This window comes from Sparus aurata, chromosome 11 (assembly GCF_900880675.1).
Source record: "Sparus aurata chromosome 11, fSpaAur1.1, whole genome shotgun sequence".
Classification (NCBI taxonomy): Eukaryota; Metazoa; Chordata; class Actinopteri; order Spariformes; family Sparidae; genus Sparus; species Sparus aurata.
In genome coordinates this window covers 12,233,965-12,259,865 of record NC_044197.1, presented here as the reverse complement: position 1 = coordinate 12,259,865, position 25,901 = coordinate 12,233,965, and the positions used below count along the sequence as shown (strand labels likewise).

Below are 25,901 nucleotides of genomic sequence, written 5' to 3'. Positions count from 1 at the left end.
TTTCAGCGTGATCTATTTCACCGGCTCGCTGAATGTGCACCGACAGAAACGCAGCGTTTTATGGACCCCGCCTGGAAAAACAGTAAGCAATGTTTTCAGAGTCGACACGACTGTGAGATGTTCTGTAAGCAGCACTCTGGTTTTTTCACCTTCATCAGTCGTGAATCTTCATAAAAACACAGTTTATAAAAGATCAGAATGGCACAAGGGAGCGTGTGTGTCTGTGTAAACCAAATGCTGCACCAATCTTTGAAGGTTCAGTTAACCAAATTACAAAAATGCAATTTTTTTCACTTCTATCTGATTTGAGGCACGCAGATTGTTTCAGTTTAGGTTTTTAGATGTCTGTCTCTTTGATTTAGCCATTCAGTGTGATGTAGGTGAAAGAAATCTCATTTCAGCTCAATGCTTAGATGCTTTGACAAAGTATTAAAAAATGTATTTCAGCGTGTCCTAGATGCTTCCTGGTAGGGTTGAACAATTACTTGAAACACTATTGTAATTTCAGTATGGCCAAATGCAATATCCAATATCACAGGAGTTGTAGTTTTCTTTTACAAAGTTAAAATACGTCAGAATAATCGGCGTGGGTTTAAATATCTCAACAGCTTCTGATCGGCTGCCACAAAAATGCTGCACAGATTAAAGTGGCACTATGTTGTTTTGGAGAAGACAGTCAAACTCTGAATTTTGATATTTACAATATTAATGAAGTCATTATAGAAACTCAAAAAATGTTTTGTTTTTTTATAACTGAATAAACAAGCTGTTCTCAGAGGAAAATTATGTCCCCAAAACACTGTTTGAAGCTAGAGAGGTGGCAGGGTCCGCCACATATAAACAAAGTAAAACAGTATGAAACTGTGTCGTCCTTAAAGGTCAGTTTGTTTATTCGGGTTATTCAGTCATGAAAACAAAGAGTTTGTTTATTTAGTTTGTTCAGGCATAAAGAAAATCAATTAATGATATTTTCTCTTCTGATTGAAATGTCTTCCTCCCAAAATTACAAAGTGCAGCTACGAAGGAATTTCTTTAATTTACAGTCAGCTGCCTTTACCAATCGATTATTTGTTAATCAGTGATATAAAATAGTCATCAACATCCCTGGAACAGACATTCATTGCATACTGTATATGCCAATTATTTTGGTAATTCCACGATTTTCTTCTTAACACCACCATGAGGTTTACATTCCCGCTTTTTAGTTAAACATGACAACGACTACTGGATGGGCATTCATGAGATCTGGCTCAGATATCCATGGTGTTCAGAGGATCGAAGTAACTTTGGCTGTTAACCGTCGTATCTTCTAGTCCAAATTTTGTTTTTTGACCAAATACATGCGAAAAGATATTCCCATCAGCCTCCGCTGTACGTAGTTGGCCTTTCAGAGCTGCTGTCGAGTTTCAAAGCAATGTGTCAAAGCTGTGATCACTAAAGATATTTCATTCACCTCAAACGTGGAGCCCGACATCTCAATGGTAGATACTGAATACTGCTAGAAGTAAGTGAAAAGCTCTGTTTTTTTGTAATCCAGGTAAACTGATTTTTTAACTAGGGTAGGGTAACTTCACAATTGTACACATTACAGCGTGTTTACAACTCATGGGAAGTACTGCTGCAAACATTTCTTGGGCCCAGAGGAAGCTGCATGTCATCTGAAAAATTGCCTCTAGTGATGTCACTCAGTGGCACAGTTGCATTGTGGGTAATGTAAGCACCAGGTTCTGAAAACGCGTCCACTTGTCTGTACTGCACTCCTTTAAAGAAGTTGGACTCATTGTGGAAAGTTTAAAGGATAAAGATCGATACAGGTGGCGCCTTTTAGCTCAGTTGGTAGAGCCGGCGTCCTGTGTGCAGAGGCTTTGTCCTCGCTGTGGCGGCCCTGGGTTCGGGTCCCAGCCTGGGTGCCCTTTGCTGCGTGTCATTCCCCCTCTCTCTCACCCTGTTTCCTGTCATATCTTCAGCTGTTCTGTCAATAAAGCCAATAAAAGGCCCAAAAAACCAAACAAAAAAATCGATACAGCAGGACGAGAGATCACCTTTTAATTTCCACGCATTCTGCTTCCTTCATTACCCAGAATACAGCTGAGCCACTGAGTGACATCACTGTAGACATGCCGCTTCCTCTGGAGCCACAAAAGGCTTTATACTACAGCCTTTTGTAATATTGTAGCAGTACTCCCCAAGACCTGTAAACACACTTGAATGTGTAAAATTGGTGTAGTTACCCTTTAATTCTTCTTAAGTAAATATAGTCATCTTTCACGATAATCTGTGTCCTTAAGCAACATATAGTGACTGGATAAAGACATATTGTTTCACTTGCAGAGGACAAACCAAAGACAGACTCCTTTTATAACTTGTTAAATAAAGTAACCTTGCGTCTTTACCTCACGTGTCTGATCACCTGTTTTTACTGCAGAAGGCTGTCATCAACACAGGCATCGCTGGCTTTCAAAAGGCAAGGAGCGAGAAGCTCTGCAGCTTGGATGAACTGGCCATTTGTGTTTTTCAAATGATAAAAAAAAAAAAAATCCTGCTGCAGGGCCTCATGTAAAATCCTTCTCGCTGCACAAATCGCGCGCATCGACACCAAGTCCAAGCTGTGATTTCAACATTTTTATGTGATATGTTCAAAAAAAGAAAAAGCAGCTCTGAGTATGCGTGTGTGTTGACAAATTGTTTCTGTTGTCACAAATGAGGACCCTGGTGTGTGTGTCAGCGTGTGTGTTTGTGTGTGAGGCAGTCTGGTGTGACAAAGCAGCAAGCCCGGACCCAACCCTGGGGCTCCATTATAGAAAACACACAAACACATACACACATGGCTGCATACCCGCACTCACACCGTCTCCAAAAAGCACACCATCCAGTGACACCTCAGCTGATATTATACTTATCTCTGTCCGTCATCGATAAACTTGTCCGACCTGTATGACACATAAACACTAACACCTTTTCCGCGGTGACACTCTTACACATCAGCACTTCACTGCACAGTACAGAGCAGGCCGGTATGACGTCATCGTTAAGGCTGAAGAACCTTTTTTAAACAGGGTCTGATCGTTTTCTTTCTGGGCCTGAGTAAGCTACAGTACAGGTTTGAGTTACATCCCGGCACCAGAGTTAGCTTTTGCTCATTTGTGCCGGTCTGGAGTGTGAAGGCCTGGACAGCTCAACAGCACCAGAAGGAGAGACCAACATACTTTCTGAATCGTCAAAGGCAGCGGTGGGGAATTAAGGCAGTTGTCCCCTCAAGATTTTACACGCTAAAAGACTCTGATTTGTGCCAATGACAGTTCAAGCCCCGGCCTGCTTATAGATCTTCTTTTTTTTGTTTTTTTTTCGTCTGATTGTCTCCTTGGCCGTTTCCCTGCGCTATGATGTGATGTGACAAACGGCCAATCCGATGCTCTCGGCGCTCTACTTGGGCGGTATGACGACAAGCGGAGGTCCTCTCCTCGGCCTCCACATCAGAACCTGGGCGTCGTTGGCATTGGGCCTCCCCATGGCGTTGGGAGGGATGGGCTCCATGCGGGTCAGCACCCGCGGCTGGTCCTGATGCACCCGGCCCACCAGCCTGGCCCTGGAGCCCAGAGGCAGGGACGGATCCACGGCGATGTCCACCCTCATCCTCCACTTGATGGTGTGGAGCAGGATCTTTTCCCTGGACGTGGTGTTGAGCGCCACCAGCCAGGTGGTGAAGCTCTGGTCCCTTTTGATGTTAGTCAGCAGGGGCGTGTTGGATTCACTGACCGGCACAGCCCAGGTGACACTGGGGTAAAAATTGTCGTTCATGCTGACGATGAAGCGGGATGGCTTGGAAGTGGGGCCCACTATGGTGACAGTCTCGGTGGTGTTTCCGTACCAGGGGTAGCTGACGCCATCTGAGTCGCTGATGGCCCTCACCAGACCCTCTCGAAGCTGAGGCAACTCCCAGCTCGACCTGAGAGCAGACAGACAGCGTGAGACTGGAAACAATGGAGAATTCTGGGTAACTGTGTTCCCTTAAACCATATATATCCATGAGATCCCTGGATGGATCACTAGGGAACAATTATGGGTGATTCTTCCACTGCTTTGAGGAACTAGTGTCAGTAAATTATAATGATAATAAAAAAACTACTGTTTAAAGCCCCAATCAGTCAATTTTTAGCAACATAAACTGCAGGTACATTCTCACACATTAGTCAAGTGTTGGATCTCATTGCTTGGATGAGCAATAATCTTCTGAGTTGTTCAGCTGTTAATTGAAGATAATTAGTCCTCACATCAAAAGAGATCCCTTTCACATAGACGAGTGCATTGATTGGTGGATAAACAGAAAATGATGCCTCTGTTTTCTTACATATTTTAACTCCAAATGTGTAGAAATGCTGCATTTTACTCTTTGTGGCCGCGTTTTTTGCCAAATCAGGGAGATGAAAGAAGCCAAGTTGTAGTTTTTCACTAGTTTTTGACCGTTTTACAAACATGCGAGCCGACACTGAATTTGGAAATTCAGCTTTTCAATCTTGGATGATAAGGTGATAAAGGATTGTCAGCATACTCCTGCAAGTCTGAAGCATAAAAAGTTGTGTGTTTTTTGCTTGTTTACCAGGAAAACAACAGAAGCAACAAGATCGTCTCACGTGAAGGCTTCGATGATCGTATCCAGACATGGGCTTGAAGTGAGACTATAGCAACAGCCGGCTGTATGTGATATCTAGTGGTTCAGTGTGTCAGCGGATTAACATCATCTCTTTGTTGGGCCCCCAACAGTTTCTGTCATCTGGTGGCCCTCTTCCATCTATTTGTTGTGCTTACATGACCAAATCTGATGACAAGCCACCCTAAGCCCCCCCATATCCTCTCACCCCTACACCCACCCACTCCAGGATTAAACACCCCCTCACATATGCCCTCCAGATAACATACGTGTGTGTGTGAGTGTGTGTGTGTGGCTGGGGGAGGACATGTCTCAGAGTGTAAGAGCATCAACTGTTGTTTAGCTCCTTTTAATAGCAGCTTTTTTTCTATTTGGGTGCCAAAGTCACAGGAACAGAATCTGTCGGTGGGCGTCTGAATGAAGCACAGTTAACCTGCTGCGTGCACAAATGCTCCTCTGCGTGGAACATGTTATTATACAGAGTGTGCGCGCATGCATCCAAAACTCTCACGCACGCTATATTTACTTTTTTTTTTTTTTTTTTTGGTGGTATTTTTGCATCTGACAGCACGTCACAGGGGTGTGACGGGGACGCAGGTGACAGAGGTGTGAACTCACATGCCGACGTCCCCGTAGGTGTTGTAGAATTCCATCTGGGTGCACGCCTGGATCCAGCCCACAACCCATGTCTCATTGCGCGGGATGGGGGGCATCACAATCCGCGCCGAGGCTTTGAAGTAGGGCGTCTTGTATCGGAGCACTATGGGCGAGTTCTCCTCGATGACAGTCGGGCAGTGGTCTATGGTGGCCGACAGGTCGTACACCACGATGTTCTCCCGCTTGATGCGCGACTTGTTACAGGCTATGCTCTGGATGCAGCCCATGGCTGTGCAGGTGAAGGTGATGGTCAGGAGCAGCCAAGAGAGCCCGACAGGCCTGGGGAGCAGCGCTGCTGACCGGGACTCGACCAGTACCAACACTATGAGGCCGTGCATCAGATGAAGCTGTAAGGCAAAGGTGGGTGCTACCACTCTGTAGGCCCCGATCACAATCACAATAAGGCTTGAGTGAGGTGGGAGGGAGGGAGGGGGGGTTCCAGGGTCCAGGTTCAGTCCCTCTGTGTCAGCAGGCGGCTGCCCTGCTCATGTCCCGGGCTCTGACCCCTCTGGAGGCTCCAAGCCACAAGACAAAACACCCGGCAGGGATTTAATAAAGTATCACATGAATTTCTGTTATGACTGTATCCTCACTGTCCGCTTCCGTGCGCCCTCTCCTCAAGGATTCCTGCAGGAACCCTCGCCTGTAACCCTTGATCCTCTTCTTCCTTCCCCGAGCTGTCATGTCACAAGAGGCGTCGGGGGACCGGCGGACACCGGGGCGCCGGCAGGGGTACCCGGTGGTCGGGCGGCGAGGCTTGTTGACGCGGCACTGAACATGAGATGCTGCCGCTGCCTGTAACCCGAGCGGCGGCGTTACTGTCCGTCATGCCTGTCGACTCGACGGGAGGGAGACCCGGTGAAACCAACACGACCTGTGAGTCTGAGCATCGGTGATGGGAGAGAGAGATTAAAAAAAACAAAAAAACAAAAAAAAAAAACAGCTTCCTCTCGCAGAGTTAGACGACACAGGGAGGCGATTACCGATCAAAGCGACGGAGACAGCAGTCAGCTGTAAATAAACCGACTGTCAACATCTGTAAAAAAAAAAATAAAAAAAAAAGCTGGTGAAACGATCCCATCAGGGCTTAGATAAAAAAAAGGAAAAGGAAAATAAAAAAGAAAACAAGTGTGACTGTCACTGTGCAGGGCAGCGTCCGCCGCTCGGCATCCTCATCTGGTGAGAGCTGCGCGGCCGTGTGTCGCTGTTCAGCCTGCGTGGTGCTGAAGATGCTGAACGGACCAATGAGCGGCGGAGGGAGACCGAAGGCGTAGGAGTGCCCGCGTCTGCACAGTAGTAGCTCCACGACCCCCTTCCTCCATATTGGAATAATGCTTCCCTAATCGCATAAACACAAAGCAGACGGATCAGGGCTCCAGTGGAAGCGGGGGCTGAGGGTGTCAGCAACAGGTAGTCTGTGCACGTTATCTCAGGTGTTTTATTGTGGAGGTGTTTACGTCACATGTTGTGCTTATAAAAAACTTCAATCTCAAAATTGTTGTCGATGCTTTTTTAAAAAAAAAAAAAAATTTTTTACCACATCAGAAAAAAAAGATGTGTTGTTTCCTAATTGTGTAAGGGAAACATTTGATTGGTCAGTGGCAGTCAGCTGCTGGAGGCTTTATGTCACTTTTTCAAAATAAAATCGTCAATAGAACAGAAGATAAGTGAGCAGCAGCTCCTCCTCAGTAACACGAGTTGTAACAGGAAAGAAAAAATGACTTTACTCGTATGTTTGCTGCACCACCAGCTCTACCTGAATAAACATTTTTATTTTATCGATAATCTGACAGGAAAATCACTGACACGATAAACGGAAAAATGCCAATATCAGCCCCAATAATCATCCAGGGCCGATAATCTGTCTTCTCCTAATATTCATTTCTTCATTATTCATATTCACTTCTTCTTCAATTCATTTTACCTCATGGAACAATTATATGAACTTATTTAAACCTTACTCTGCTCCTTATAATTTGTAGTTGACTAAAGCAAACAAACAACAAACATCGGAAGAAGCTATAAGCATTCAAATGTGTAAAATATTGACTTGGATCTGAATACAAAGAGACATTTTGTTCATATTTGCTTTTATTTTGACCAGTACTCTTTAGCTACATTGTGAACACAGTTTACGTCAGGACCTGTATTATAATTATTAAAGGGACACCTATTATGTTCTTGTTATTTTCCTCCAGTGTTTTATACATGTTCTTCTTCATAAAGAAGATCTTGGAAGTCAACAGGTCAAAGTCAATGGTCTCACTTTAATTCAGTGACTTGTCAAGTCACCATGTCACAGATTTATATAATTTATGCATAGTTTGGCTCTAAGGATTGATTTAGCAAAGTAACTCTTTTGGTGTTTGCAGTACTGGGTCAGACATGTGTAAGCTGACCAATCAGATCCAAAGAGGAGCCTTAAAGAGACGGAAGCTAATACAGAGCGCTCAGACGGAGGGGAATTACAGTGCTGCAGCACTTAACAGTCTGAGAAAACTTTGAGCATTAAAGCATGTAAAGCTATTGTAGCGTTAACCCAAAATGAAATTATGATCCTGGAAATGAGCATTATGTATTTTCAAGGTGCTTTGGGTTAATCTTGGTAAACTGTTGCACCCATGAAATGTTATTACACAGGTCACAAACATTTAATTTAACTAGTTGTGTTTGAGTTGTGTCTAAACTGCATTCATTAAACAAGACAGTATGTCTCTTGTCAATGGAGGCTACAGAAGGAAAGTCTGTTGTTACAGTACATGATAACCTTTATTTTGAAATGCAAAGGTTCACACAGCGCAGCGTCGTCACTTCCGGGTAGCAGGACAGGCAGGCTGCTGATTCACACACACTGAAGAGAGACATCGTCCTGTGTTCACAGAATAGTAACATGTCTCTGTTATAAACTATTGAAACTCAGCGACACAATACCCCGGCAGGTTATCATGGTGAGTATCTGACATTTTATACAACAGTTTAACGTCTGAGAACCTTAAAACTAACACTTCTACACGTGCTAAGCTAAGCTAAGCTAATGGTAACTTGGCTACTGAAGCTGAAGTTGAAGTGTTTTAATCAGAGTCAGTGAGCTGCTTGGTACCTGAGACTTTATTTCAGTTAAATCAGATTATTCATGTAATAAGCCTTTGTATTATTTCCCCTCGATCAACGTTAATAACAGCTAGTCAAGTCAGAACATGAACCTCACAGGTTCTGAGAGCTCTAACAAGAAAAAAACTGCTTAGTGTGTTCAAAGAGAAAAACACAATAAAGTCATGATATGTGCAAATATTTCATAATATTCAGCTTAACTATATTTTATTCACACGTTTGATCTGAGCCACAGCATTGATAATAGTAGCAATCCGTCTTGGAAGGATTCATACTCTGTTTATTCTCTCAAATATCATTCATTTCTAGATGTTGTGTATTACATTTGTCCAATGTGATTTTCCTCCTGTAGGTCCCTACAGACTTTAAAGCCCTGATCCAGAGGTTTTATCACCTTCAGTCTGAGCGGGTGGAGACCTATAAGCTCTTTGAAGAGTACGTTTGGATATGCTCGACTACACTGTTACTGTTATTTCCTCCAGGGATCAATTTTCTTGATTTCCAGACACAGAGACATGTTATCATACGGCACATTAATTGTTGATGTTTTTGCTGCTTCCAGAGGGCACGAGGCGTATTTGAGGACGGGGCCCCACTATGACTTCGACCACTACAGGCAGCTGGTCCACGAGATAACTCAGGCCTTCGTTGGCATCTCCAATGAAGTGCTGCAGATCAAGGGGAAGCTGCACCACGACTTCGACAGGCCAGACCTTTCTGAGCACATAGAAAAGCTGCAGAGCAAAGAGAAGCAGAAACTTGAGCTGGTAGGTAAACCCCCTCTGTGCATCTTTTATATGAAGGCCACAAGATTGCAGTTTACATGATGAGGAACGTTTTTATAGCAAAAAACGCGGGGTATATGCTTTAACAGTAAAGTGGTAGAAAGGTGATATAAAACTGTATTTACAATATAATGTGCAATATGAAATTGCATATAATGTGCAGATATTCTTTATATCATACACTTTATTACCTTTTATCACTTCTTAATATTATTACATATTCTGTTTTTGTTTGATTGTGATTTACTTATTTTTACAAAATTTATCTTATTTTTTGTTGTCTGATGACTGCATTTACTCCTTTTTACACTTTTTAAATCATTTCTCTATCGTGTTGTTGCTTTTTTATTCTGATGTGAAATTGCTGAAATTTTGGGCAGTCTTTAGCCCATGAAATTTCTTTGGGAGTAAGAAATGATTATCTTACATTTTATATATTCGGACGATTTTTAGATACAGACCAATGATAAATACACACACACTCAAACATCTTAAACTAGAAACTGGAAAGAAAGAAATGTATAAGACTTTCGATAAATGAGAAACAGATTTAAAAAAATGATTCATAAATTACAGAAGAAAACAGTCAAATCCAACTCAGTAAATGAATAGCTAAATTCAGAGGCAGACATTAGACACAAGTGAAATGGTCTTACCTGCAGTGTGCAAGCTTCATTGAGAGAAAAGAAAATGTATTAGTGCCTGTCCCATTGATATAATAAGAATAATAATAATCTTATTGACCTTTTTTTTTTACCTGTTCAAAAATATAACAGTGACATTTTTAATTGGTTTATTGAGATTTAGGGAAGTAAATGTCATCTAGAAAGTGAAATGCTGATGGCAAGTTGACAAAAACCTTCACGAAAACATTAAACTAGACTTTTTAGTCATCATTTGTCGTGTCAAGTTGCAATACAGTGAGTTGAGTTGACTCGGATCCAAATCACATTTACTCAAATCGTCCTTAGAGGAGAATGATGTTCCTAATTTTTGATTGATTTCTTTTGTTATATGTGCGGTTTATATGACCAGTGTATTTATTAATTAAAACAAATGTATTAAATTCATATTTTTTGATGGGTTATTTTATTGTATGACTAAATATCAGTATTGGTTCATAATCTTTTACAAGAATCGCTTTTGTTTATCAATGATGTTTTTAACTTATTCCCATATTGACATCCATGAATATGTCATTTGATGCAGCTCCTCTGTTTCACCACAAGGAGGCAGCGTTTTTGTGCTAGCACAGTTTGTTTTTACCACTGTTATGTTGGGGACCAAGGGACATTTTATTTGGGCAGCTCAAGTCGTAAATGTATTAAAAAAACACCATTCATGAAGGGAAACATTCCACAATGCTACTGATGAGATTATTTGGCGCTTTTTGTGCCAGTTGTACAACAGACACTTATATCAGTTCAATGAAAATCATTCAGTGCTGATGCACTCTACTCTCATGAAAGCTGCAGTCTGTCTGTGATGTTCATCATGGTTTGAATGAGCCTGGTGTTAAAATGCTGACGCTTCAGCGCTTCCCACATTCTTGAACAGTCACATCTGGTGTTCAGAGGTGATGTGCAGCACTTTTTTTAATAAAAACACTCCCTTTTTATAAGATTTACTTAACTTCCTTTCTGCCAGTAATGTCATAAAGCTCCTATTATCTCAGAGTTCATCGTCTGTCTCGTCTCCATCCTCCACTGATGAATGGTTTGCATAAATCGTATCTGATGTGCCTTCTCAACAGACAGCCAAGCTGCAGCTGGCCAGGCAGCGGGCCCAGGATCACCCGGAGGAGGAAGACTGTCAAGAAAAGATTCAGGAGATCAAGCAAGAGTAAGAGCAGTTATTACCTCCCCTCAGTTTACTGCGTGAGCTCCCTGCTGACCCATCCACTCACTCACCATCCGCCTGCTGTCTGCTGCAGAACTTCCTGTCTCCTCCTAATTTAACAGACTTTCCTTTGTTTGTTAAAACTGTCATGTCATCACTAATTTGTTGTGTTTTCTGGACTCCTTCCTTGTCTAGAATCATCAAGAACAAAGAGGCTCTGAGTGAGATCATGCAGGACTTTAAGTATGACTCTGAGGAGTCTGATTGACAGGTGGCTCCCACGAGACCTGCAGCCGCCCTCTCACATCACCAGACAGCCGCGCTGACAGATCAGCTCCACTCTGCTGCAACTTCCATCTTGGACTCCTCGGGCTGCACTTATTGATCCCCCTGCGGCCCCACCCTGCTCGCTGCTGCAGTCTTATTCCACCCAGGGGGGTTTTCACATTGTGGCTCTGTGTGTTTCTATCTGCAGGCATGCGTTTGAGTTAATGTGTGCATCAGCAAAAAAAACAAACAAACAAGAAACCATCTTTATTTCCTTTTGTTTTTTTATGCTGTGAAGACTTGTGTAAATAATTTCTTGGAGGCTCATCAAGCAATCTTTGTTTATTCGATGAATCGTATTTTTTAATAAAAGACACTTTCAGACACAAGTTTTACTGTTTTATACATTATACACAGTATTTGTAAGAGAAATTATTGGAACAGTAAGAGAATATAACTTAGATTAAAAACATTCTTTAAATATGCAGTTATAAAAACGGTATAAAAGCATCTTGAAACAAAGACTCTGGACGGTCATATACAAGTTACACATAGTGAGCCGTATGTTATAGATATTCAATCACTGCTACACAACCAACACTGCTGCAGTTCAGGACTGCATGTATGGTGCAAGATTACTGCATTTAAACAGCTTATTATTGTGTTTCACCGAGCAAGAGCTGAAACAATAGATTAATAGATCGAAATGAAAGGTGATCTGCCATTTGCCAGTTTTGTTTGATAAGCGTTTTATTTATTTGTTGTTACCTAATGCCAAACATGAATTGGTTCTAGTTAATTTTGCGTCTTTAGATTTATGCCTTCGTAAATTGAATATCTTTGGATTTTGCTCAGATTAAACAAAATATCTGAAGGTGTCAACCTAGTATTTCAGAAATGATTACTTGTGTTTTTCACTATTTTTTTTTTTACATTTTAATGATGAAACAATCATTTAATTGAACCTTCGTAAGTCCCACCTTGTGATCCAATAACGGTTTAATACCTGGATGTACCTCGGTCAATCTTTACCATTTACTGTTGAACTTATATGTGCTATGTACTCTGGTTGGTTGGTCTACATATAAACAGGTAAACAAGATGGTTTAAAGATGTTGCTGGGGGACGTCTGAAAGCGTCACTCAGCACCCTCACCATGTGGATGGGGTTAATAATAATAACAATAATAATAATAATAATAATAATACATTTAACTTATATAGTGGTTTTCAAACTACTCAAAGACGCTTCACAAAGAAACCGACAAAACAAAAACACATAGGAACATGTCAAAAGGGGGTTAAAAGTTGTAGGCAGTTTGAAAGAGGTGTGTTTTGGAGGGATTCTGAGTTGTACTTATTCTATTTTTAAGACAAATTGTGTCCGTCGTAATCTAATATAAGAAAGCAGTCATTAGTTGCAGCCCCGCACAGAGCTATTTCCAATAGTAATGGATGTCGAGACACATAACAATCATAACCCTGTAATCTCATTCAGATTTGCTCAGAGTCCACAGTTTCACAACAAAACATGTCTTAACCTGGAACAGGAGGGTCAGAGTTGTTTTGTACGTTCTGTTACAATAACTTTTCTTCCCCCACAATAAAAGTGCAGTCACTGAGGCCTTGCATATTTCTGCAAACAGATCTAACAGTCAGCGGATAAGGGCAGAAAAAGGCTGCATTGTCTCACTTATCTTCCAACCAGGCCCTTTAAACTCAAGACTGTGACCAAGCACTGCAGTCAGGCTGAGGGCGTTGGACCTTGTGCACAGCCGGGGCCCTCGGGGGCCAGTTAACTGTCAGTGTTTCTTGATGCTGTTCTTGAATTAAAACACCCGAAGGTGCTGGGCGGCGCTGCTATGAATTATCGTCTTGCAGAATCTGAGAAGACAAAAGCAGATGGTTCATACTGGGATAATTCAGCAGGAGATACCGTGTAATTTACAATCATAAGGATAATTTCTCTGTCTGGCTGTCACATTAATCTTCTCTTTCTTTTGCATTATATCTTTCTTATTCTCGAGGTATTGCTCTCCTGCCCCCGTACCTCTCAGGGTAATCAATGGGAGCCTGTCAGAGTTTGTGAACAAAGACATTATTCAGGAGACAGCGTGTGCCCTATGAGGCACAAAAACCTGGAGACTGCTGAACTAATTGAGTCAGGTGGAGTGAAGGTCTCTGTGAGTTCGAGGGCTGAGCAGAGGAGGATGTGGCTGCTCTCGCTCAGACGATGTCAGGGACTCCGGCTCTGCCATTTGGCCTGAGTTATTTTCGAGAAGGGGGCTCCTCACGCCATGAGAAAAACAGAACACAAAAGGAGCACATTACAGCGGGGCTGTTGATTGCATTTACATGTTGGCCTCTCTGTGTTGTGGTCGTCGCCTCCATCGTTAAAATATGTAATAAAATCTGAGTGCGTATCTGCTTTTATGCCTCCACTTCTGGGCCAGTAAAGGCAAAACCGCACATTTTACCTGATCATAAAGTCTGGATTGAAACTTCCCAGAGCCAGTTCAAGAGAGATCAGTCCTCTTTGTGTTTGAAAAAAAGAAAATAAAAAAATGCTGACCACATGGCATAACAAAGGCAGGGTCAGAAATTCAGCTCAGGACTTCAATGCAGCAGTTGCTGTTTGTGTTTGTGAGAGTGGCTCAGCAGAGATAATGAAAACGGAGACAGAGAGAGACAGAGAGAGAGGGAGAGAGAGATAGAGGAAGGGAGGCATAGAGAGAGGGAGAGAGAGTGAGGGAGAGATTCTGCTTCTGCTTACCTACCTGGTTGCGCGTTCTGTGCGTTTTCTGCAGCCACACCCTCCACTGGTCGTACAGTTTGATCGACATGCCGCTGCAGCCCGACGCGTGCTTGCGGACCCAGCCGAAGAACTGCTTGAGTTCCCGCCGCAGGGTGGAGTTCTGCTCGCCGGGCTTTGGATCACAGGAGCCGCTCTGCAGCCGCTCTGGAAAAGGGAGGGAGGGGGTTGGGGAGGAGGAGGAGGAGTGAGGGGAGAGGGTGAGGGAGGAAAGGTAGAGGTAAGAGAGGGGAGGGAGGATGAGAGAACAGCATCAAGGTTATAGTCGGGACAAGTGCTGGTACAAGGTGGTGTGTGGATGCTCACCATGTGTTGTGTCAGCACAAATAGGATTGACATGTTTGTGACTTTTTCATGCAGTCAGCGTTTTCACAGAGAAAAGAAAATCTCCTCCAATCCCATAAAAAAGATTTTAAAAAATACAATAAAACAGATACGCTCATACTCATAAAAATACAGAGCTGCAGATATAATTGCTTTTAACTTATTTATTTGTTTTGCTGTTTTTATAATTTGACATGTTTTGATAATCATATTGTTGTTATTTTATTTCTTATTAGTATCCAGATCTCTCTGGAAAGCAGAACTCACCATGAGTGGATTAATATAAGTTAATTTATTAAAGGGGAATTCTGGAATTTTTTTAAACCTGGGCCCAATATTCAAATGTTTTGGTGTGTAATGGGGTCAGACATCGCAAAAATGAGGAAGTGGTCGAGCAGATCGCCTCAGCTGGCAGGTCACAGCTGCAGCGTAATCCTTTGGGGCAGCTCCTTCCGTCTTAAGTTCAGTCTGGAGCAAGTGTTGTTAATGTAGGGTCCAGGTTTCAAAATACCAGAACTTCCATATAAATTGCATTGTTAGCCGTACTGTATTGTTAGTTAACAGCGTGGCTTTAAGGATGGCGGTTGGTCAACCACCTTGGTCTGGACTCAGTCATCTTTACAACTACTGGATTGGCTGTCTTGAAACTCTGGACACACGTTCATGTTCCCAACCGGATGAATTCTAATAACTTTTTAATATCAACTTCTCATCTAGCGTCAAATTTCCATCAGCTGTACGTCTTCTTTTATGCTAATTAGCATATGTTAGCATCCTAACATGCTAAACTACCAGAAAGAAGGTGAATTTGTCACATACCTACTTAACGACATGTTAGCGTTGTCGCTGTGAACATGTCAGCGTGTAGATACTGGCATTAAATCTTAGCTTCAATACATCAAGATGTTTATGTTTATGTTTATGTTTGTGCTAGCATGACTGTAGACTTATTTTCATATAAGCCATTTGTCATTTAACTTATAGTTTTAAAAAAAGTCTGTCACAACTAGTAGGATAGAAACTAAACTGTTTGATTGAACTCTAAATTGATACTTTTAGGTATTGTTCTAAAGTAAGTTTATCTTGTTGTTCAGTGAACACTTGTAATGATAGATGTTACTTAATTTTGCAAAACGAATGTAAACACTTTGATTTAAAGAGAAATGTTTCTCATTTTAATGTGGCGGTGATGTACCACACTGATCTCTCTGACGAAGACAGGCTACTGAAAGTCTATGACAACCATTTCTTCATGGCGAACATCAGAGCCCGATAACGACTTCCTCCCTCGTAGAGCGTAAATACCACTCGACCAGTGTAACTCATTATATGCTCCTCCTGCTCCCAAACCTGCTTCCACTCAAACTTTATAGGCCCTGTGTGTGCCGCGGACAAGACAACCAGCTTTTTTGCTTGATCAATCTTTGAAGCCGACGTCCAAAATCAAATGTCCCCCTGGCTCTCTGCAGCTCCCTCTAATCCTCTGCTGAGAGATCTCTATCAAGGTATGTAGCCTATTGATGTTTGGTTCCTCCTGGGTCACATGCGGTTTGGATCTGCTTGTTCAGGATGTTGAAACAAGGATAACGACGTTGTTTTTCTGGCTTTAATTGGCGATGAAAGGTTGATTATTAGAAAGATTTGTGGGCATCACAGACAGTTGGAAAACATTTTAAAAGCCACTGAAAGGACAGACAGTTCTGCTTTTAAACATTTGGTGTTTTTTGTATTGAATGACCAGAAGAGACAGGCACTGCTTTGTTCATAGTCTTCTATAAACTATCTCATGGCAAAGAACTCACCACTGCCTGGTGTGGAGGCGGCGGCCGGGTGGCTCCAGTCACTCCAGATGCCGGCCTTCCTAGAGCCGTAGATGCCCACTGGATTACACCTCACCTGGACGAAATAAACAGTTCCGGGCTGGAGGCCTGCCAGCCTACATGACGTCTGGTTACCTACATCATCCACCACCTGTGAGAGGCAGTGTTAAGGCTCTTAACGAAAACCAGGATGAAAACTGTGCGGCAACCATCTTTTTACATGACAAAGACAGGAAGCTGATGAGCTAGAAAATACATATTTTATATTTTGGTTAGGGCCGTCAAAGTTAACGCGTTAATAACGCATTAATAACGCGCTAATAACGCGTTAACGCAACATCCTCTTAACGCCGCAAATTTTGTTAACGCGCGATTAACGCTCGGTATTTAAAAAAAGAAAGAAATGCGCATTGTTTGATTTACGGCCGTAGGTGGCACCTGTAGTCTTGATCCAGAGGGTGGCAGAAGAATAAGAAAGGGAATCAGAAGAAGAAGAAGCAGAGTTTGTGGTTCGGGAAAAATACGGTGGACTGAAAAGCGAAAGCGAAAGGAAATGGAGAAAGGACCTAAAAACGGCAAATTCACTTTCACTGCGAGATGGTTCGGTCGATAGGACAAAAGTTATCTGCACGTATTGTCGACATGAAATGAGTACCATTGAAGTACGTCAAGTCTCAAATATCATTTGCAAAGCCAAACACATGGCAGATGCAGAGAGCCCACCGCCCCCCCTCGCCAAAAGCAGACATCACCATGTTTTGATCCCATTTAGGGTGAGGGGATATTTTTTGAGCCTTTTATTTTCCTGCATGATTTGAAGTGTTGAATAAACATTTTCATAAAGCAAGCATATTTGCCTTACCCTAACTCTAACCCTTTCTTATGTTGTTAAAAGTATTAAGAACATGAAAAAAATACATTAAGGTACATTTAGAACAGAAAAAAATGTGCTAAAAAATATTGGGATTAATTTGCGATTAATCACGAGTTAACTATGGACAAAATGCGATTAAAAAAATTAATCGTTTGACAGCCCTAATTTTGGTACATTTAAAAATTCCCCAACTTTCTGGCTGGTCTGTCAGAATATAAATGATGCATCCCTGTCATCGAATGACGTGTGCACATTCCCAGAATCCAAGGTGATGCTGTACCGAACTGACAACTACACGATTGCTTGAACACTAAAAAGAGATTTATGGACATATTCGATTTATAATTCCGTAAGGGAGTCTTGAACCATCCTGCTCTTAATACCACAAAAAGTTAGCCAACTTTTAGTTGTAATATTAACCAAGCATATATATTTGCTAACATTAAGTCAGTGTTAGTGGGCAGTCAGCTACGTTAACTTGTGGATAATTTCTTAGCAAGCTACGTTAAAGTGAAGCTCTCGCCAAAATGCAACCTAGGCTTTTTTTGTGAATGTATATAAGTCAAACCTTCGTGTAGAAGCATAATTACAACGAAAGAGGCACTTTTAAGATTTACTGTATTTTCGTTTTTGGGTCAAACTCCTTTTCAATGGGAGTGCTAGGGGCAAATTAGCGATAGCATCAAAATCGCTATTTTTAAAACACTAAGAAGGCTCAACACAACATGAAACTTTGCTCGTTGTATCACCAGGGTCTCTACACATGAACTTGAGCATTGAGAACATTGTTTGTGTACACAGAGTTTACTAAAAAGAAGGTTTTTAATCAACTCACCTTAGCAGATGCTTGTTTTGCTAGCCGCCATCATGGCAGCCGAGTTAAGGAGGACCGCTACTGTCTTCCGGCAACAACTATCCACGCGATATCTCACGTGACTTTTCCGGCTTTTGATTTTAGTATTGTTTCTTATATGAGGCTCCTTTTTCAACTTCAAGGTCAATATTGTTTTTCTTTAACGACAAAACAACAAATTATTCATGCATTTATATGGAATGAAGCTATAGGAGCTTTCCATGTTGTGTCATGTTGTTTCATGTTTCATGTTGTGTCGATCCTTTTTAGTGTTTTAAAAATATCGATTTTGATGCTATCGCTAATTTCCCCCTAGCACTCCCATTTAAAATGAGTTGGACCCCAAAACGAAACTGCGTTAAATCTTAAACGTGCATCTTTCATCGTAATTGTGCTTTTACACGAAGGTTTGACTCATATACATTCACAAAAAAAGCCTATGTTGCATTTTGGCGAGAGTTTAACTTTAACCTGGCTGGAACCTAATTTTTCTCATCTTTCTTGCAAAAAAGTGTTTCTGCTTCTTTTAGCAAAAATGATTGATTGAACCTGGTGTCTATGCTAACAGTGTCTGAGTTAATGTGTTAGCTAACATCTGTACGCTAGTGCCGAAGCTTGTGAGTGACACATGCAGAAGGTGATGGAAGAGTCAAGGCTGAAATTATCCGACTAAAGGAATCTGGACATAACATAAGGAAAAGTGTTTAGAGAGAAATGTTGCTTTACAAATTAAAAATTTCTGATAGTTTAGCCAAATTCAACAGGGGGCAGAATATGAGTAACTGACACCTGCTGCTCTTTGCCAGCTATCATTAGCTGTAGTTAGCTAATGTCTCAGTTAGCTGTGGTGCTAGTGGCCCTAGAGTTTGTCAGAATGGTATCACAAGACAGGAACAGGCCAGAGCTGGCTGGTTAGCATGCTAACTTCATCTCTACAACACAATATATAAACATCTTTGACCTCACTTTATCTTCACACTCTGTTGATGATGTAAGTTCATTTTGTGAATGTTTTAAACTGAAATGTTGGTCTTATTTTACATATTGCTCCTTTAAAGAGAAAACATTTTGACCAGAAGTTAAGTTGTCGACAACTAAACCTATGAAGGACAAAAAGTCTATGACTAAATCTAAAATGGCTGCCAAAATTAACACTGGTGAGAGGGTGAGTTCTCGTTTACTTCAACAAAACAGAAATATTTCTTACTGTTCGTATTTTAAACTATGTTTGCTTTAATTTTGCATGGGGCTTTAAATATATTCCCACATTATTTATTCAGTCCTCTCATTCAATAATGAATCCAGAAATCAAAAGACATGTGGTGTTTACCTGCACAGCAGAGAAAACATAGCAGGACGTTGTGGGCAGAAAACCTCAAAGAAGCAGTTTGAAGGAACGATGTCTCTGAACTGCTCCACTACTGCACATTTGGATCAAAACCAGCTTTCAAAAATTTGCCAGCAAAGACTTAAACGCACCAGTCGAGGCTTTTACACAAGTGATATTTGCTTTATATTCAAGAGACGACAGCTGCAGCAGGAGCAGCTTCAGCGCTGCACCTCAAATACTTCTACAGCTGTCTCAGAGGTGTCATGGCTGCAGAGGAAGTGTGTTAGTCTGCAGGTTTGTGTGTGTGTGGACCACCTTCCATTCAGTGCTGTCCTCCAGTCTGTAGCGTATCTGATATTTGGCCTGAAACAGGACGTCCTTGAGCTCGGGGGGGCTCGCCCAGCGGACTGTCAGCTGGTCCTCGAGGTGGCCGACACGATTCACCTGCACGTTGGCGGGAGGGTCTGTAGTCACTGCACGGACAAGGACAAGTGTTTAAAAAGTTGTATACAGCAGATGTAAAGTTTGTGTGGCAATGACACAGAATGCAAAGAGGTTTGACCTTAAGAGAAATGTGAAGCCAATAGTGAACACCGTATCACTGAGGAAAGACAAACATCAAATGACATAATTCTGTGAGGATGCCATCTGCTTCGTATACAAGTTTCAATCAGTCTTTTATATCTATTTATGTGTTTCTTAAACATTTTTTGTGAAAGAATCCTTAATTTCAGTTTCCTATTTGAAGGAAAGCAAACGAGTCAACAGTTTTTATTATTATCAAGTTTTAGTCTCTGTGACTGGTCTTTGTATTTTATATTGTATTGAATTATTTTTTGGACTTTATTCATTCTTCTCTCTAAAAGGACATACATTTACTGAAAGCAGTGACTAAAAACAAAAAAAGGCCAGTCAGTAAAATAATCATTTTCTGCTATTTTCCAAGATGCCATAAACAGCTGATCATTTAATTTCAAAGAAACTTCCAGCTGGTTTCTGCTCAACGTCTGCAGGTCAATTCAGTCCATTAACAACCACAAATTGTCACTTCTTTTACATTATGAGATGCATATATTAGCAAATAAATTAAAAGCAGGGAAAAGGGAAAGTCTCTGCATATAATAACTCTGCGTATGTAAGAGAGATTATTAAATAAAAGGTAATAAAATAGAGCAAAAATGATCCTTTAATTACTTAAATTTACTATTTAGAGTTACAGAAACTAGTTGTAAGGGAAGCTGCACAGCTCACTTCATGTAAGTGACCTGCTGAGGGTCTGGAAAATGGCAGGATATTAATATTGAATAATATTGGGGCAATTTTCAATACTAGATCAATTCAAACTATGTGGCTCTGTAATTACCACTTACTTACCATGAAATGTCTGGACGTAAAAATTGTTACCAGAAATTCTTTTGTACAGTTCAATAGAATTGTTTTTCATTTGAATGTCTAAAATAATTCACCTGACAAATAACATTCTCCTCCCGTGCAGACGGGCTTTGTTTAAGTTCAGCCTGTACTTCCTCAGTAAGTATAAAACAAATCAAGTGCTTTGAAGGAGAGGAAGACGAAGGGAAAGATAAAGGGGACGGCAGCACAAGAGGAAAATAAAGGAGCTTATTAAATGTCTTGTAAAAGAGTTTCCTGCTGGTAACCTTCAGACATCATCCGCGGCTGCTGCGTGATGTACTTTATTTGTGCTGTCACATTCAACTTGAGAGAGAGAAGGAGGAAAAATACTCTGAGCGTGTAGTGTCTGTTATTGAGGCAGTGCAATGCATCACACATACGGCAACGTTCCTCGCTCTCCTTCAGCACACGCACGGCAACTTATTGGTTCTTCAGTGTGCAGCAAGGATTGACAGAGGGAGAGGAAGTTCAGGGACTGACGAACACTGCTTTCAAAATGTAGGAATACCTGCTATAGGTCTCTTTAACCTGTGAGGTCATTACCTGAGAGGCGTCTGAAGTGTGGTTAACTTTAATAGCAAAACAGTTTATCTTTTGAGTTTCAGCCTGAACCTATAATGTTGTTACAGCAGCGGGCTGGAGGGAACAAACCATAAAAATAAATCCCCTCTCCTCTAAAGACGTGTGTTCGCCATATGTAGGAGATCTACAGACAAGCAAAAGAGAGGAGAGGAGAGGAGAGAACTATAGGAAAGAACATGGAAATTAAGGATAGGAAATTAAGAAAGGAGAGAAAATTAAAGGACATGGCAGAAAAGGAAAGGGAAGGAATTAGTTGAAAAGAAAGGAAAGACGGGTGAGGAGAGGAAATTATGAATGAAAAAGAGAGGAGAGGAAAGGAATGGAATTAAAGATTGGAAAACTAAAGGAAAGGACTGGTCAGATAAGGAAAGGAAGGAATGTAAAGTAAAAGGAAATGCATGAAAGGAAATTGTAAAAGGAGAGGAAAGGAAAGGAAAAGAAAAAGAAGAAGAAAAAGAAAAAGAAAAAGAAAAAGAAAAAGACAAGGACAGAAGAGAAAAGGTAATACTTGAGTTTGATTCAACCCACCTACATCGAGGATGTCCAGGGTGGTGATGTCAGAGGTGGCAGTGCCCAGCTGATTGGCTGCCTCCACCCAGATCTCATACGGAGTGAAGAGGGCCAGGTTGCGGGGGATGTGGCAGGAGTACCGCTGCTTCCCTGTGACGTCGTCTTCACACTCCCTCTCTGTCCCGTACCACCTGGACAGAAACACAGCAACCAAAATAACCTCTGACGTTCGTCTCTGAAAACACAGAATGATCATCTTCAACTGTTTCCACACAAGACACGACACACTGCAGCCTCTGAGCTGAGCATGTGTCTCAGATGATTAACTAATGCACTGAAGCGTTTATTGCTAGTCTACCTGAGCGGTGTTGGACGAGGTGATCACCTGTGAGCTGCAGCAGGTCTGGGGCGCTCACCTCAATTTGTACTTGAGGGTGTATGTGGTTCGGATGTGGGTCTCACCACGGCCCCCCGGGGTCCACCTACAGCTCAGGTCCTTCGTGTTGCGGGACCAACACGATAAATTAACTGGCTTTTCTGGAGGCACTAGAGGGCACACGCACACATTTATTAAGAGAAAAATTATAATGAAACAAGAAAATTCTGTTAAAGAGACAGAGAAGCCTCCACTTACTGCCCACGTAGAGACACGAACCGGCCAGGACGTGTCCGTCAGCTCCATGACACACCAGGTTGTCTCCAGACTGCTGCTGCGAGCCGTCCAGGTTGTGAAGGGTGACGGTCAGGGTGTCAGGGCTCAGCACGCTGTAGGTGCTGCTGGACAGGCGCAGCCCGTTCAGGGTCCAGTACAAAGTGCTGGAGTGGAGGCTGAGCTCGGGGCTCAACGTGCAGGTGGCTGTCAGGCTGGAGCCGATACGCAGGACCGGATCCTGAGGGGAGATCACTGCCACGTCTGAGGGGTTGGACACGCACAAGAAAACATTTTAATGTGCTTTTACTTTTCTTCATGTCACACCTTCATTGAATTGTTTAAGTGAGAATTCTGATAGAGAACACCTGATAGGGATACACTGACTACCGGCCTGGCTGATTATCAAGGCCAATACACTGCATTTCTCTGATTGTTAGTATTGGTGTTTTTTTTGTGTCTGAGTATCAATGTATTAATCTAATGCAGCATCCTCTATCTGTGGTTACACTCAATGTCCGGCCCACACCACTATCTGATCGGTTACACATCAATAGCCCATCAACACTGAATACTCTGAATCTGCAAAGTAACCAAAGTTATCACATAAATATAGGGGAGTAGAAGCGTCAGTTATCAGTCTCATTGATTACAATAATTATAATCTATTTACTAATAACCCCTAACCCTAGGGTTGAAGGTAATCACTTGCTGTGTTCAACTGGATGTCCAAAAATATTATAGGATATGTAAGATATTAATTTTATAAAAACATAAAACTAGGAAAAGGGTTAAGTTGGTCACATTTAAGAGATTTTAGCCTGCAAATATGCATATATTGCCTGATCGATGACTTAAATGATGAATTCTAATTAAAAAAAATCAATTAATTGTTTGTTGGTTGGAAATAGTTTTTTGCCACCAGTGTAGTTACTGTGTTGTATGTTTCATGCAGGGTTGCAGCGGTAAACCATTTCCAAGGTATCCAGTGGATCAAAACATTGACAACCACCATTTTCATCACCATGTTAGGCCTTCAGCTCCTTCCCACCCTTCATTAATTAGACTCCGCTCAATAACATGTATCATATTCTGTATGGCTGTTAAGCATTTAAACACACTGTTTCCAAAAAAAAAGGTTGCAGTGTGTCCACATTTCTAGCCAACCGTAAGAAAACTTTGTGTTTGTGTGAGGAGGAGGAGGAGGAGGAGGTGTACAGCAGCAGCAGCAGCAGCAGCAGCACTGCAGCTCAACAGAGCCGGAGCTCTGCACATATTTATGACCCAGTAATGAAGTGGATTTATGGAGCCTCGGTGGGATCAGTCAGAAAGGTCACCCTGGTTTGTCGGTTAAAATCCTTGAATGCTTTTCCATACCTCGACCTCTCTGAGACTTTAGGTTTGCCTTTATGATTGATGCCCCTGAGAAACCCTCTGCAGTGTGTCTGAATGTTACCACTGGACTCCTTCTTCACACAGATACGAGGGGTTAATGTGTGGAGGTTTATTAAGCGTGCCTGCTCCAAGTGGGCGGCGGACAAGCTTTCCAACATATGTGCCACTGCGCCGTCTCCAGCCTCACTGGATCCATCCAACACAAAGACGGATGCAGAGTAGAAGAAAACTGTATCGACATGCCAGAGGAGCGATACATGTGTCTGTTTCCATCAGTTATAACAAGGCCACTCGCAGATCGTTTCCTCAGTCTTGGAGTTCTTTCATGCGACAGCGCAGATGTACATGGTTTATTTCAATTTGTCTCATCAGCTGCATCACCACCATATCTAATAGGCTTGTTCTCAGTGTAATCCCCCATTAGGTACACAATCACATCTAATGATTTATCTCACATTAATGTGGCGTCACAGCATCAAGATTTACTTTAATGGAAAATGCTACAATTATGTTTTGTGTTTTTTTAATTGATATTATTTCACTAATTGGTTACAGTTCAATCAAATCAAAGGATTCCTACATATATGAGCATTATGGTTGAGAAATACAAGGACACATACACACATCACACATACATTTATATGTTTGTCATCCTTCAGAGATTTTTACAATACCTCTTGATATCATGAAAGCTACGTCTCTTTTACGTTTCTTATACATATACATAGTGGTTCCTATTGGACAATACTTGATTGTTATAAGGGAAAGACTGCTAAATTAGTCTGGCTGATACACGAGCTGACTGCTTGTATTATATTATATTATATCATATTATATTATATTATATTATATTATATTATATTATATTAAATTAACTTTATTGCCCACCTAAGGGGAAATGTCTCTTTGGCTTCTCCCAAAGTACAACAAAAGTACATAAAGACACACACTCTACACATAGCACAACATACACACTCATTAATGCAAATATTAATACTTAAAAAATATATTTATTGGCTGATCTGTAAAAATGATTTTCTTAAACATATCATGGTGATATCGGTCTTAAAAATCTGCTCCGTCCTCACGTGTTTTTAGAATTTTTTGCGTTAATGTCAGATTGTTCTGTTTTTTCCAGGTAAGTAGCACGAAGGACTCAACACTCGTTTTACGTTTTTGAAACTCTTGTATCTGAAAAATAAATGATAATACATTTAACTTGCAGTTTCTTGCTAAGACATTTTTTTAAATTCATTACATTATACAAAAAACAGACATTCCCATATAGTTATTACATCCAAATACACTTTCTCTGTTGATTCCCCGTATAAATCAGCTGTGTATATAAAAACACCGGAGCTTAAACTTGAAAATCTACCTGCTGTGGTTACCTGGTATAATTATTATAGGTGGGGTGATAATGACACCCGGGCAGGGGAAGAAGAGTTAAGTAATTGAGTTAAACAACTGTTTGATATGGTGAATTTGTTTGTTTAAAAGCCTCTGTACAGAAGCTAAGTCTAAAACACTGACATAATCTTTAGAAATGTGAAGACCTACAGCTGGATAACTGTCTGTCTGTCTCTCTGTTTGTCGACTAAAGTTTGGTACTCACGTCTCGAGGACAGCAAGACATGTGGAACAAGGAGGAGGAGAAATGTGAAAGAGAACATGGTTCTGTCAGCTTTATGTCCTCCCTCTCTGTCTTTGTCCCTGTTGGAGCAGCTTCACTCTCCAGCGGCTCCTCAGTGAAGGAAACTGAGTGAAACAGGAGCTTTGCTCTCTTTTAAACTCCAGAGTGACTCTGCTGCTGCTGCTGCTGCTGTTCTCAGGTTCACGCTGTTTGCTCCTCCTTTGTTTTCCCACACAGCCACGAGCCATTACTGCTCCTTAACACGTCCCCTCCCCGTCTAAACACACACACACACACACACACACACACACACACACACACACACACACACACACCCTGCTGTAAAGAGAAGAGACAAAGAGAAAGAGGTTGAAGTTATCAAAATCTAACTGTCCTTGGA

General features: G+C 41.5%; 3 protein-coding genes across 3 annotated transcripts; 1 reads left to right on the top strand and 2 right to left on the bottom strand.

Annotated features, from left to right (window-relative positions):
• Positions 1-871: 871 nt before the first annotated feature.
• Positions 872-6,747, bottom strand: fam78bb (family with sequence similarity 78 member Bb). The gene is made up of 2 exons (XM_030433227.1): positions 5,267-6,747; positions 872-3,946 (listed from the first exon to the last, which is right to left on the bottom strand). The coding sequence occupies exons 1-2, from the start codon at positions 5,641-5,643 to the stop codon at positions 3,424-3,426; spliced, it is 900 nt and encodes a 299-aa protein (XP_030289087.1). The 5' UTR covers positions 5,644-6,747; the 3' UTR covers positions 872-3,423.
• A 1,336-nt stretch (positions 6,748-8,083) lies between these two features.
• Positions 8,084-11,693, top strand: rex1bd (required for excision 1-B domain containing). Its single transcript, XM_030433228.1, has 5 exons — positions 8,084-8,253; positions 8,769-8,851; positions 8,979-9,183; positions 10,955-11,043; positions 11,236-11,693. The coding sequence occupies exons 1-5, from the start codon at positions 8,251-8,253 to the stop codon at positions 11,306-11,308; spliced, it is 453 nt and encodes a 150-aa protein (XP_030289088.1). The 5' UTR covers positions 8,084-8,250; the 3' UTR covers positions 11,309-11,693.
• Positions 11,694-12,024: 331 nt separating this feature from the next.
• On the bottom strand, positions 12,025-25,790 carry crlf1b (cytokine receptor-like factor 1b). Its single transcript, XM_030433225.1, has 8 exons — positions 25,484-25,790; positions 22,459-22,737; positions 22,241-22,370; positions 21,843-22,015; positions 19,635-19,792; positions 16,245-16,413; positions 14,084-14,265; positions 12,025-13,190 (listed from the first exon to the last, which is right to left on the bottom strand). Exons 1-8 carry the CDS (start codon positions 25,539-25,541, stop codon positions 13,167-13,169), a joined length of 1,173 nt encoding a protein of 390 aa, XP_030289085.1. The 5' UTR covers positions 25,542-25,790; the 3' UTR covers positions 12,025-13,166.
• Between the last annotated feature and the right edge of the window lie 111 nt (positions 25,791-25,901).

Bases quoted from the DNA above. Each gene is read 5' to 3' on its own strand.
- fam78bb (XM_030433227.1), bottom strand. From the start codon at position 5,643: ATGCACGGCCTCATAGTGTTGGTACTGGTCGAGTCCCGGTCAGCAGCG. The intron at 3,947-5,266 runs GTGAGTTCACAC...GTCTGCTCTCAG, and splicing joins ACCTACGGGGACGTCGGCAT to GTCGAGCTGGGAGTTGCCTC.
- crlf1b (XM_030433225.1), bottom strand. From the start codon at position 25,541: ATGTTCTCTTTCACATTTCTCCTCCTCCTTGTTCCACATGTCTTGCTG. The intron at 22,738-25,483 runs GTGAGTACCAAA...CCAACCCCTCAG, and splicing joins TGTCTTGCTGTCCTCGAGAC to ACGTGGCAGTGATCTCCCCT. The intron at 22,016-22,240 runs GTGAGCGCCCCA...GTTTCTGTCCAG, and splicing joins ACCCTCAAGTACAAATTGAG to GTGGTACGGGACAGAGAGGG.
- rex1bd (XM_030433228.1), top strand. The intron at 8,852-8,978 runs GTACGTTTGGAT...TGCTGCTTCCAG, and splicing joins ACCTATAAGCTCTTTGAAGA to AGGGCACGAGGCGTATTTGA. The intron at 9,184-10,954 runs GTAGGTAAACCC...CCTTCTCAACAG, and splicing joins AGAAGCAGAAACTTGAGCTG to ACAGCCAAGCTGCAGCTGGC.